Consider the following 13,556-nt stretch of genomic DNA (forward strand, 5'->3'; position numbering starts at 1 on the left):
CATTTGGAACTTCTGTAACTTTTTGTACGTTTTTTGCATGAGTGTTGATTGCCTCTAAAATGACACATTCTTCTAAGTTTGTGGTTTTGCTTGCTTGTATTGTATTATTGTTAAAAAATATTAAACACTTTTAGATACTACAATAGAATAAACATCAGCAAATTATTTATATACAGAGCAATTAAAAATACTAAAACCATTTAATACTTTATTGAGCATACTTAAACAACCAAACTATGTTTACTGTACTATGAGTCATGTAAATTAATTCAAAACAAAAATTTAATAAAATGCCTTAGAATACATAACATAAGGTTTTTAAAATGTTAACACAAATAGTTGTATTTATTTTTTTGGTTATTTATTAAGTTTGAGAATGTTTCAGATTATATTATTTGCAATTTACTTAGTTGCTAAGGTTAATTAACTTGTTTGGCAGTGTTTAGAAAACAAGTTATTTAATATTGAGTTTTAGTTTAAACAAAAAAAAATTAATTACATCATGAGAAAGAGAATTAAATTCTATATAAATTTAATCAAAATAATAAACTTTTTAACAATCTTTTTCTATAGGAACCACATTAACAGATAATAGTAATTGGCCTTGCGTTGAGCTCCTTAAGCTAATGCGTTAGTTTGACCTACAAGATCGTAAATTATATTTTCCGTGAAAATTCACGGAAATTAAGAAGCAATTTTGGCTATTTTCCGTGAAAATGACGTATTTCTGAGTTAACCAATGAACGTTTAAAAAATTAAAGAATATAGGAGACAAGTTGAATGAATATTTATAATATACTTACAATCGATTTATGTAGGATTAATTTTAATATCCATTGACATATATTGTCAATCAAAATTAAAATCGATTGAGATATATTGTTTTTGATAGTTTTTTTGATGTTGAAACAAAACAAGTATTTGTGCAAGTATTTGCTTTGTTTTTAAAAGGTTTAAGTAATTTTCTCTTTATAAAAACTTCGTTTGCTTAAAGATTAAACAAACAAAGTTATATTAAAAGTTCTTTGTGTTCAATAGATAGCATAACAATTTTATCCTATTTATTAAACACAAAGAACCTTTAGTATAACTTCGTTTGCTTAAACTTTATATATATATATATATATATATATATATATATATATATATATATATATATATATATATATATATATATATATATATATATATATATATATATTTGAGTTGATTTTTTGCAATAAATGTTTGGTCAGGTCATAATGATCACCCAGCTACTGGTAACATTTAGTCCAATACAACCATGCCACATGGTTGTACGAGATGTTAGATATCCTGCTGCCTTGTAGAGTTTGCTTTTATAAGTAAAGGTAGAGGGAAGTTAACTCTGACATAAAATACCCCCTGCCTTAGGGCTCTTGGTTGAAGAGAAGTTAGAGATAGTATCTCAAAAATTTTAGTTATGTTTAATAGATAGGGTAAAATTTTTATGCTATCTATTAAACATAAAGAACTTTTAATAGTACATCAATTGGTTAATCTTTAGGCAAACAAAGTTTTTATTTAGCAAAAATTTCAACTCCTAATTGTGAAATTTTACTAAGCGAAATTTAAAACTTTTAGTTGTGCTCACCATTTTCTTACACCATATTCCATTCTCTACCATTATAAATCTCTTATTCATCCCACTATGGAAGACAATTGTCACATTTGGTCTTGTTATTCTAATGATTCCCTTTCTCTTCTAGACAAGGTTCACAAATGTTTGTAAATATAGTTGGATCTTCTCCAGCTTACTAGGTTTAGTTCTTTCACGCTCTAAAAATGATTATTTCTTGTACATTAAAGGTTGGAGTTCTTTCCTGTTCTCGTGTTTTCCTAAATCATATGATTTGCAATTTTTTAATTTTGTCTTTTTTTCTTAAAATTAACATTTTTACTTTGTTTTTGTCACTACCAACAATGCAAGCAACACTATTTAATTTAGTAATTTTTGATAATAACCTTTGCCTTTTTCTTAGTTTAAAAAATGAAAAGTTTTGAAATGTCTTTGACTCTATTTAATTCCTAAATTAAATAGGTTTCATTTTTTATATACATTGCAAAAAGTTTCATTCAAGAACAATCTAGAGAAAAAAAATGTTTGTTCTCTCAGATTGTTCTTTTTTAAAAACAAATTTGAAAGAAGCAATTACAAATAAAAATTGCAATTTCTTTGGAAAGTGAAAACCATGGGATAGAGTGAGACACGATTAGAAACTTCTACAAAAAAATTGCTTGATGCAGTTTATGCTTGCCCAAGATGAATACTTTTGTAGATATACCATCTCTAGCTTTTACTCAACAAGAGCCCCAAGCCAGGGGTGTTTTAAATCTGAGTAACATTTTTTACATTCATTTGTTACTTTCCCTATGAAAGCAAATCATACAAGACAACTTGATATAGACCAGATCTTGCCTTTCTCAGCCTTTTACCTCACTTATCTCTCTTAGTCCTTTAACTCCAAAACATGAACTTTGATGTTTGCAGTGGAGAGATGAGTTGAGCTCTGTACCACCAGGAGTCTTTAGTCATTCTGGAATCACTTAGATTTACTTAAAAACAAGTCAACTACAGCAATATGATTATTGTGTATATTATTTGTGTATATGTGTCTTCTTATCCACTTTTGTTTTTTAATTATTGGTGTTTGCAAAAATTTGGAAAAAGTTTGTACTGAGATCTATTTTTTGTACTGAGATCTATTTTTTTGAAATAATTATTTTGAATAATTAAAATGGTGTAGGCAACAGGCTGTGATACAGATAGCAATGATGCATTCCTGAAAAGCAATGCTATCCATTATTTATCAGGCTCTCTGAAACACCATCGCCATCTCCGAAATCACTATCTCTGAGCTACCATCAGTGAATATAGTGTGTCCTTGATGATTGAAATATAATACTAAGTTTATTTAACATAAATCCTAAACATGGAAGTAGCAACAATAAATTTAATCATAGTTTACAAACAATTTTAAATCGTATCTCACTGATGATGTTTTTTAAACAAATATGTATTCAAAATTTATATCTATAAAAATATATAAAGTTTGTATGAAGTTAATTGTTTGTATTTCAAAATTGGACAACTACAATTGAACACAGTTTATGATTTTGTTGTGTGTTTATCAAGAGTTTTATCAAATATTTTTTAGGATTTTTCTTTTACTTTTTTGAAGGCTATATTTTAAATAATTTGCAACAATGCAAGATATTCTAAATGAAAAATTTTCTGATTTCAATGATGCAGAAAAGGCTGTGATGCATTACTGCAATACCCATTTTCACCCAATAAGAGTTGATTACAAGGAAAAATTTGAAAGTTACAATAAGAAAGTGAAACAAGAATCACAAATTAAAAATCAACCTTTAGATTCAATATATGCATGCAGGTTTACATTTATATTTATGTTTTTTAGTATTTTTAATTACTAAACTTTGTGGTGTATTTATATCTATTTTACTATATATGGATTTCCTTTAAAAAAAAAATACTTATAAAATAATCATAAAAGAATCTTTTTATTTACAATTACAATTACTATCTTTTAAAAAATAGTGTTGTTCATATATTTTTCATGTTTACAGATGGACATGCAAACATTTTGGCCATCAAAAACCTTATCTTATAAAGAAAAATCAAGGTAAGCGCAATAATCAGGCAATACTTCCATGTGGCTGCAAAATGTTTATTTATGTTTCGTATGACAACCAACGACAATGCTATGGTGTTAAAAAATTGTTTCTTGAACACAACCATCCATATGGTATAGAAGAATTTTCTATGTACAGTTCACAGCGTCAACCAAAAGGATTGTTAGAACAGCAGACATTGATGTTGATTGAACATGGGGCAAATACAGCACTTGTGACAGATAGCCTTAATAGAAGCGGTTTGAAAACTAAACCTAGAGATATTTACAACATAAAACAAAAGCTTAAATTCAAAGGTTAGTTATTTTTCTATATACAGTGGTGTGAAAGATATTAGAATCACAATATGTTTTTTGTCTAATTTAGCAATTGTCATGGTATATTTAATTTATTCAACAGAGTAACTCTTCAATTATTCAATTTTTTCAATAATTAATTCAATAATTATTCAACAGAGTAACTGGTTTGAGTTCCTTTTTAGTTTCAGAAAACTATTTTAAAAATGCTGTTGGAAAACAATTTGATTATTCTTTGAGTTGAAAAAGAACAATTTAATTAATTTTGTAAATTGTTTATATGTTGTGTATTTATGTATATAAAAAATATTTAATGTATTTATTTTTTTGCATTTTTCTCTGTCAATTTAGTTGTTATTGCTTTTTCTATATCTTGATATTTACTTTTTTTTAACTGATGAGTCAACTAATCAAGTCCTTGATAACTAGTGCTAGAACGTTCAACGTTGTTCTGATTAGAAACACTTTCCCAACAGCCTGGTGAAAACTGTGAAGCATCCAACATCAGTAATGGTGTGGTCTTTAATCTCAGTCCATGTTGTTGAAAGGCTGTATATAGTGAAGGGCACAATAAGACAGCAACTTATACTTTACGTCAAACTTACTTGTGTTCTGAGTTCTAACCTGGATGTTTATTTTTTATTTTCTAAGTGTTACTGTTATTGAATCAATATTGAACTGATGTTAAACTAAAATTAAACTATTGAATTTTTCAAGTAATAAACTATAAACTAAACTATAAAATGGCATCATCAGTTTGAGATCAGTCATCATCAGTTCTGCTCCTAAGCACTAGCTTATTGGAAAGCCAATTTCTCAGTTATCTACAGCAAGATTACCATGTATGCTGGATGTACTTTAACTGTTCTAGTTTCATCATTTAAGTGAAGGAAAAACTCTTTCTGATAGTTAAAATCTTGAGATGCAGTAATTTATATTTGGATGAAATCCAGGATACCAAACAGCGGGTTAACTCATGTGTCAGAAAACTGTCCAACCTGCAACGGAACTATCTAGTTTTAAAGGTACACAGAACACGGCAATAAAAATACGACAGGATGAAAGATGACATGTTTGAAGGTGATCTTGAAGAAGCGATTGATATTGCGACTAAGGGTCTGCATCTTGAAATAAAAAGTCTTGTTAAAATCATTTTAGCAAAACAAGACAAGACAATACCAAGACAAATCGAGACAAGACCATTTCAGTCTTGTCTTGAAAAGTCTTGAATGAATCAAGACCAACCTTAAAAAATAACTAGTAATTCAAGAAATAACAAGACTTTTCTTGGTATTTTTTAAATCAAGACTAGACTAATAACCCTAAAAGATTTCTAAGTTGAGTTCACAAATTTGACCTTGTGCTAAGGGATCATCAATAAAGTACATTACGCTTATTGGGGCGGGGTAGGGGAAGCAAAATTTTGTGAACTGGGCCTGTATATATATATATTTATATATATATATATATATATAAATATATATATTTATATATATGTATACATTTATATATATATATTTATATATATTTATATATATATATATATATATATATATATATATATATATATATATATATATATATATATATATATATATATATATATATATATTTAATTAGGTTCTGCACTTGATGAAATAAAGACAGTGCTTGATTTTCCAGGAAGTCTTTATCACATTGATGCTAATTCAGATGGACAAGTTGAATGCATAACTTGGACAACAACTGAGCAAATAATGCTCCTGCAAAAATTTCCCGATGTAATAATGATGGATGGCACTTATAAGGCAACTTATTTGTTTTCTTTTTCTCAATTGGTTTTTTTTTCTCTTTTATTTTACAAAATATAATGCATTGTTTTTTTTATTAGGAGCTGATTTTTTTTTACATATAATACTTAATTCCATTAACAAATGTATAGGTAAATAATCTCTCCATGCCTCTATACACACTTGCTGTAGTAGATCAACACGGGATGGGGCGACCTGTAATACAATCAATAGTGTATCGTGAGGATCAAGCTCATCTTAGAATGTTTCTGATACGATCACATGAATGGGCTGGTTTTAATACATTTTCAACATCCATTTTTGTAATTGATAAGGCTAAAGCTGAAATCTCAGTGTTGCAGGCTGTTTTCCCAGATAATCATATTTTGCTTTGTCGATTTCATGTATCCAAAGCATTTGTACATAAAATAAAAAAAAGTAATTTGATAAGTAATGACAAAGAATCTTTATATAAGGTTAGTTCTAAATAGTTTTTTGACAATAGATGTTCCATGACTTTGACAGTCGTGGAACACTAATGCTTGTTGTATGCCTTGTATAAATGCAAGTAATTTTATTTTAACTTCTTACATTTAATTTATTTTCATACATTTATTTTATTGTTAATTGTTTTTGAATATTATTTACATATCTTAATTGTAAGGCTACAAAAAGGTTGTTATATGGTAACCAGCAAACATGTGATGAAGCTTTGTTGCATATACAAGAGACCTTCCCAGAGTTTTATACATACTTAACAAATAACTGGTTGATGATGGCTGACATGTTCATGGGCTACAAAAGAAAAGGGCTACTCCACATCGATAATCACACCAATAATAGATTGGAACGGTTTGATGATTTGTTTTCTATTTTGTTATAAGATTAATTGTTAGTTAATAATACTTTACATAATTTGTAGGTATCACAGAACTTTAAAAGATGTTGGTTTGACATCGCGTATGTCACCAGGTAATCTTATTAGCAAAATAATAAAGATAAATAGAGTTCAACTTGAAAAATCAAAACATGCTGATTTTGATCAGCGTCTTAAAATAAACACTAAGCTTCCAGAATGTTTAAAATTTTATGCTCATGCAATCTCGTCATTCATTTTACAACATATGGTTGAACAGTATAATTTAAGTCAAAAGGAAGGATATAGTTTACAAGAGGTAAGTGTTTTTAATCTTTTTTTATGATTGCTCTGATTTATTTAGCAATTTTATTCATAATAGATACAATTTGTAACAAAAGTTTAAAATTGATTTTTTTTATACTTACATTAATTAAAATTATTATATACTTATATTAATTATAGATACTTATATTAATTAAGATTAATTATAGATTAATTATTTATAGCTTAATTAAGATTAATTATATAAGATTATTTAAGATTACTTATAGATACTTATATTAATTAAGATTATTTTATACTTATATTAATTATTTTTATACTTATATTAATAAGTACGATTTATTTTATTTTAACATGTTATAAAATATGAGGTTAAAATATTTTCAGGAAAATAATTGCTTGCAAGTTAAATACAATGGTTGTTTGTTTCCCCTTCAAAACTGGACTTGCCAATGTGATAACGCTGCTGGTTATGGAGTTCCATGCTCTCATGCTTTCTTTGCTATTAGAGAAAAAAATATGAACTTATCTGATCTAGATCTTATTCATAAAAGGCACTAATTGTTTTTGATTTGTATTAATAGTAGAAGTACGTTAAAAAATATTTAAAATGAATAAAATAATTTTAGGTGGTTTGTTCCTACCCATCAAATGGCAAATGTAAACCAAGGGGACAATTTATCTAATTCATGCATGACCTTTTCAATTCAACCAGTGGCATTATGTAATTCCACTGTTAATGAAAGATATAATACAGCTTTGAGCCATTTGCAGCCTTTGGCATCTATCTTGTCTGAATTTACACCAAGTAAGTTTGATTTAGCTATTAAATGGCTGGAATCAGTTTACCAACAATGCATATCTGGAGAGTGGGAACTGCAGGTAAAAATAATAAAATCCATAATTATTTTAATAAATATAAATCATTTTATTTAATAAGTTAAACACTAATTATACTTGCACAAGGCTGGGCCAATATAATCAATGAAGCATTTTTTCATTTAATTTTTATTGTAACTCTCTCAACTCTGAAATACAATCTTCAAAGCTGTTAAATGAAGATGCAAGTTAAACAACATATTTCTAGGTCGTGTTGAACTGTAAACCACTTGATAATGAAGCAAGAATCTATTATACTACCTCATTAAATCTCCTAATAAATCATTTACATTTATTTTCTTAATGTGCAATTCATCATGACTTGTAATCATAATGCTATTTAAATTTTGTACAGGTTCAACAGCATCATTCTGAAGATGATGTTATTTCAGAAAATCTTTTTCAGACAAATGTTGAAATATTTCCTGAAAGTTCTTCTGCAACATTAGAATGTGTTTTGCCTGTATCACCTAAAGTTTACAAACAAAGTCTACAAACAAACTCTGTAACTACATCAAACATTTCCCCAACAATTACATGTGAGACTCTTCATGTTGAAAGATTGCAGACAAATGTTGAAATATTTCCTGAAAGTTCTTTATCTGCAACATTGGAATGTGTTTTGCCTGTGTCATCTCAAATTTCTATACAAAAAAACTCTGAAACTACATCAAAAACTTTTCCAACAATCACTTTTCCAACAATCACTTGTGAGGCTCTTCCTATTGAAAAAAGGTATACCACTCGAATTTTAGAAGACATTGACATTGTATTACGTAAACCACAGCGCTTTCCCCCAGGTCGACCAGCTGTAAAAAAACAGAGACTTTTTTACAATGTAACAAAACCTCTTGAGAAACTTGGGGTTTATGAAAAAGATTTTATTCGTTTAACTTGGTTCGTCAAAGATTCCATTGCACAAAATTCATTACAAAGTGGTAGTAAAATCTCAAGTAATGATCTTTCTCTTACTGTACCTTATATCGTTAATGATAAAAGAGCTAATTTACATGAGCTTAAACAATATTTTGATGAATCTGCTTGGGCTGAAATTGAAGTACGATGTAAGAGCACTTCATCCGATAGTTGGCCATGTTATCATTGTCAACAAATTCAATCAGCCAGTAAACTTCAAAAGTGGATTCAGTGCGATCACTGTTTATATTGGTACCATTACTATTGTGTTGGTATTTTGAGAAAACCTAAAAGTCACTGGTTTTGTATGGATTGCAAAACCTAATTGAAAACATTATAAATATATATATATATATATATATATATATATATATATATATATATATATATATATATATATATATATATATATATATATACATGCATGTGTGTATATATATAAAATATATATATATATATATATATATATATATATATATATATATATATATATATATATATATATATATAATATATATATATATGTATGTATGTATTAAAATTAAAATGATAGTTTAATATATTAGCATGTATATAACTTAACGATAAGTAGATACTAATTATAATTTGTCTTTTATTTAAAACTTGTTAAATTTAACTTTGACATTTTTTAGACTTTTTAGCGTTAATTGACATATCCTGTTAATATCGGCACACCAAAAGAACTACGGTTAAACAGAATTTATGTGTTTTTTTAAATACAATTCATTTATGCAAGACTATAACTTGATTAACATTTTACGTACCTGTTAGTCATTAGTTACTCTCTGCAGTAGTGCTGGAAGGTATGATAACATAACTGCAAGGTAAACAGCTTTAAACCTTTCATTCATTATATGAAAGACTGTATAAAGCTGTCTTGACTATTAGCTAAGCTCTGTGACATAAGCGCAACTTAGAGGTTCCTTCTAGAAATGTTTTATTTCTATTTTGTTATTGGAATGGTTATAATGTACGCTTTATAATGTATACTAAATATATATATATAATATATAATAAATTTTATAAAAATTATATTATACTAAATTATGTATTTAAGTGTAAAGTGAATAGAATAATTCTTTAAGAATGGAAATTTTCGTAATATGATCTAACTTTATTATTAATTTAATTATCACAATATGTAATTGTCAATCATGTTGTTGTAATATTGAAACTGCTCCAAAGGTAAAAAAAATAAACTCTATTAACTATAAACTATATTATCTTATTATTATTAAACTATAAACTATATTATCTTATTGTGCGACTTTAAGTTAGCACTTTATCAAGCAAGCTTTCACCTATTAAAATTATTTCCAAGTACCTATTAGTTAAACTTTCCCCTTTATTAAGGAAGTTTTTTTTCTTCTCCATATTAAAAAGCCAGGGATTGTTGACTGTGTTTTATATATAGATTTGTACATTTATGTTCATTTGCTCAACCTAAGTAGTTAAACTTCCTCCAATTTCATGGGGATCCTTCTCCGCATACACATTTTTGCACCATAAATGTGTATCTAAAGAATTTAGTGCATTTAAACTAAACAATTAAATTACCACTTAAATTGTCGAAATTACTACATATCATCTATCCTTAAAGATGACTAAAAAAGTGTCCTAAATAAATTAAAAAGTGTATGCAATATGGTTTACATTGTGACAAGAGATATTTATAAAAGATGCCACGAATATTCGGCAACACTTAATTATATTGAGGGCTCCCATCTGCTTTGTTGTAGTGTATAAGTCAACTACTCTATGAGCATTTATGAATAGGTTGTCTTACAGCATACATTATTTGTTGACTGAATATTTTAACTATAGTTAAAATATTTAGTATTATTTGTTGACAAATATTTTAACTATAGTTATGCCTAAAAGTTTCATACTCTTCAAACCATTTAGAAAAGTTCAAAACTAACCAGCTCAGGTATACCTTGCACCTCTGAGGAAATTTCAGAAAATGCTATAGATTGAATTAGTATAGAAAACTCTAAACTTATTAAAAACGTTATTTTTACGACAATCTGAACTTAAAGCATGGTTTAACTTTAATGAGTAAGACAATTAAACGATTGCCTTTTTTATTAAGTCGCCGAATATTCGTGACATAACTTATATTTATCTTTAATCTATATTCGACATTTGGCATTTTTTTGTAAGCCAAAATGCTTTTAAAAAATCGGTAAGTTTTCAAAAAATATAGCCAAAATCATAAGAAACTTGATGCAAGCTGCCAATATTTATTATAATAAATTATGTTACTTTCCAAGGAAATTATCAAAAATTCGTTATGTATAAGATACGTTGAAAGTAGCCAAAATCACTTCTTAACTTCCGTGAATTTTCACGGAAAATAGCCAAAATCGCTTCTTAATTTCCGTGAATATTCACGGAAAATAGCGAAAACTCTTCATATAAAGTTCCGTGAATTTTCACGGAAAATAGCCAAAATCGTTTCTTAATTTCCGTGAATTTTCACGGAAAATAGCGAAAACTCCTCATATTAAGTTCCGTGAATTTTCACGGAAAATAGCCAAAATTGCTTCTTAATTTCCGTGAATTTTCACGGAAAATAACATTAAGCCTACAAGATGGCGTCGGAATAATAATGTTTACATCGTGACGTCAATAGAACACCATCAATATAACAACTCCTCCGCCGCGTTTATTTATTGTCTCTGGAGAGAAATTAATTTCAAATAAGAAATATAAAAGATTAAAGTATTTTTTAATTATTCGAAATCCACGTTTCAGTCAAACAAATTATATTAAAACAAATTTTTGTTTGCTCTAACAGATTAAGAAGTTTTTCAAAACTATTTTAGAGGCTTCGAATGTTTACGTGGAGAATTCTAATTTTATTTAAATTTTTGTCGCAAACTTTTTTTTAAAAAAACCCCTTCTAATTGGCTTGGATAGTGATATGAGCAATCAATGTCGGGTTTTATATTTTCATTATTATTTATTTTAGAAAAGTTGAAACTTATGGATTCAAAATCACTAGTCTTAGCCATGCTTTTTTTTTTTTTTAAGGGGCATTTATTTTTAGAAAAATTTCTTTTTAAAACGTAATGTTTGGGTTTCTAAATTCCCTGCATATTTTATAATAGCATACTTGACTTCACTGCGTAGTTTTTTTACTTCCTCCCATAACTTTTTACGACTCTCAATAGTTTCCTTTGTAAAATCTTCATTAATAAATATACCAGTTTCACTCAAGTTTTTCACGGCGTTTAGAATTTTGTTTTTGTCTTGGTAATTTAATAGCTTCAAAACTATTGTTCTTGGTAGTTTACTTTCTCTTGATTTGCCCACTCGATGCGCTCTTTCCACAACCACTTCGCTGTCAATTTTAAGTTGTTTTTTGAAAATATTTTTTACTGTATTTTCACAGTCACTCCATGTTTCGTTAGGTTTTTCTTCAATTCCATCTATTCGTAGATTATTTCAACGAGATCTGTTTTCTAAATCGATTGTTTTTTTGTGTAAAATATTTAAATCTTTATCATAACACTTTTTAATTTGTACAATCTTTTCCATTAGTTTGTTTCTTGGAAGTTTAGAGTTGTTTTAAGGTGGCACACAACTGAAAACAAGTTTTTTTGTAAATAATCAAAATTTTGATTTTTTTTTTTTTAATGACAATTATTTTATATTAAAATAAAATAAAAAACAGATAATTTTTTTTTTTAATTAATTTTATTATCCATAATGGCCAAAAATGGGTTGTAAAACATGTGTTTTTAGTAAATCTTCAAAACCTAATAACTTAATTTTGCCTCAACTACTGAAACTAAAATTTTGAACATAGCTTCCTAATCATATTTCACCCTGTTTGACCGTGGGAATTTTTATAATTTAAATTATTTCATGAAATATTGCATTTCTAACAAAATCACCTAATATATATATGAAATATCAATAAATTCAGCACTATAAACATCAATATTTCACTTTCTATAACTTTTTATGAAAATTCTGAGGGTTAAATGAAGTATTATATTATGATAAACAAATCCTGAAAATTGTATTATGTAATTCTGTTTTGTTAATGAGAAAATGTGTTTCAAAGTTTAAAAAAATACATATTGAGAAAAAAGCAAAAATAAGAAAAAAATATATAACAACATAAAAATTATCAAAATCCACCAGAGATGTAACTATCAGTTGTTTCTTTTATTTGCTGATCGTCTATGAAACCTTTTTTAACTGCTCTTATTTTTTTTCTCTGCATTTTACTTTTATCCGTTGACTTTGACTTCATATGTCGAATTCTGGTTTTGTCAACTTTACTTGACGAAGCTAATGTAACAATTCCACTCAAGCCAAAGTATTTTAAAACTTCTAATACACCATTAGCACCATCATTATAATGCAGCACTGCTGAGTATGTTCCCATTTCAATTGTAGACTTACTAACAAATGTGTGCTTTGGTACGCGAGACCATATAATAGAATTTAATGCTTCATTGGCATTTTGCGTCGTTCCATGCAAACATTTAATTAGAAGATCATCAGCCTGAAGATCCTTGATGATTAGTAAAATAAGATTCTTAATCCAGATAGGTATACATGATTTTGATTTGTAATTTGTATTATTTAGAGCCCAATATTTGCACCAACTTGCCAATCCTCTTGGGCAAAACTGATGTTGCATTTGCTGGTTTTCAAAGTTGGTAAAATGAAATAAAATAGCATAAACTGCCTTTTTCATAGCATACAAGTTGTTGACATTTTGACGAATGGCCATGCCATAATAGTTTTGCATAGAATTTATACATTTTTCTGTTAGGTTACCTCTACCTGATAAAGGTGTTTTAGTGCCTTTGTGTGCTTTGACTAAATTTCTAAGTCGTG

General features: G+C 27.5%; 1 protein-coding gene across 2 annotated transcripts; it reads left to right on the forward strand.

Moving 5' to 3' along the window:
- The first annotated feature begins 3,203 nt into the window (after nt 1–3,203).
- LOC136077144 (uncharacterized) lies at nt 3,204–9,000 on the forward strand. Of its 2 annotated transcripts, none has more exons than XM_065791830.1 (9): nt 3,204–3,413; nt 3,610–3,971; nt 5,592–5,758; nt 5,893–6,216; nt 6,405–6,592; nt 6,663–6,915; nt 7,269–7,435; nt 7,511–7,763; nt 8,116–9,000. In XM_065791830.1, exons 1-9 carry the CDS (start codon nt 3,226–3,228, stop codon nt 8,998–9,000), a joined length of 2,787 nt encoding a protein of 928 aa, XP_065647902.1. In that variant the 5' UTR covers nt 3,204–3,225. The 2 variants fall into 2 exon arrangements, with proteins under 2 accessions (XP_065647902.1, XP_065647903.1); XM_065791831.1 differs by having other exon boundaries at nt 5,634–5,758.
- The last annotated feature ends 4,556 nt before the right edge of the window (nt 9,001–13,556 follow it).

This window comes from Hydra vulgaris, chromosome 02 (assembly GCF_038396675.1).
Source record: "Hydra vulgaris chromosome 02, alternate assembly HydraT2T_AEP".
NCBI lineage: Eukaryota > Metazoa > Cnidaria > Hydrozoa > Anthoathecata > Hydridae > Hydra > Hydra vulgaris.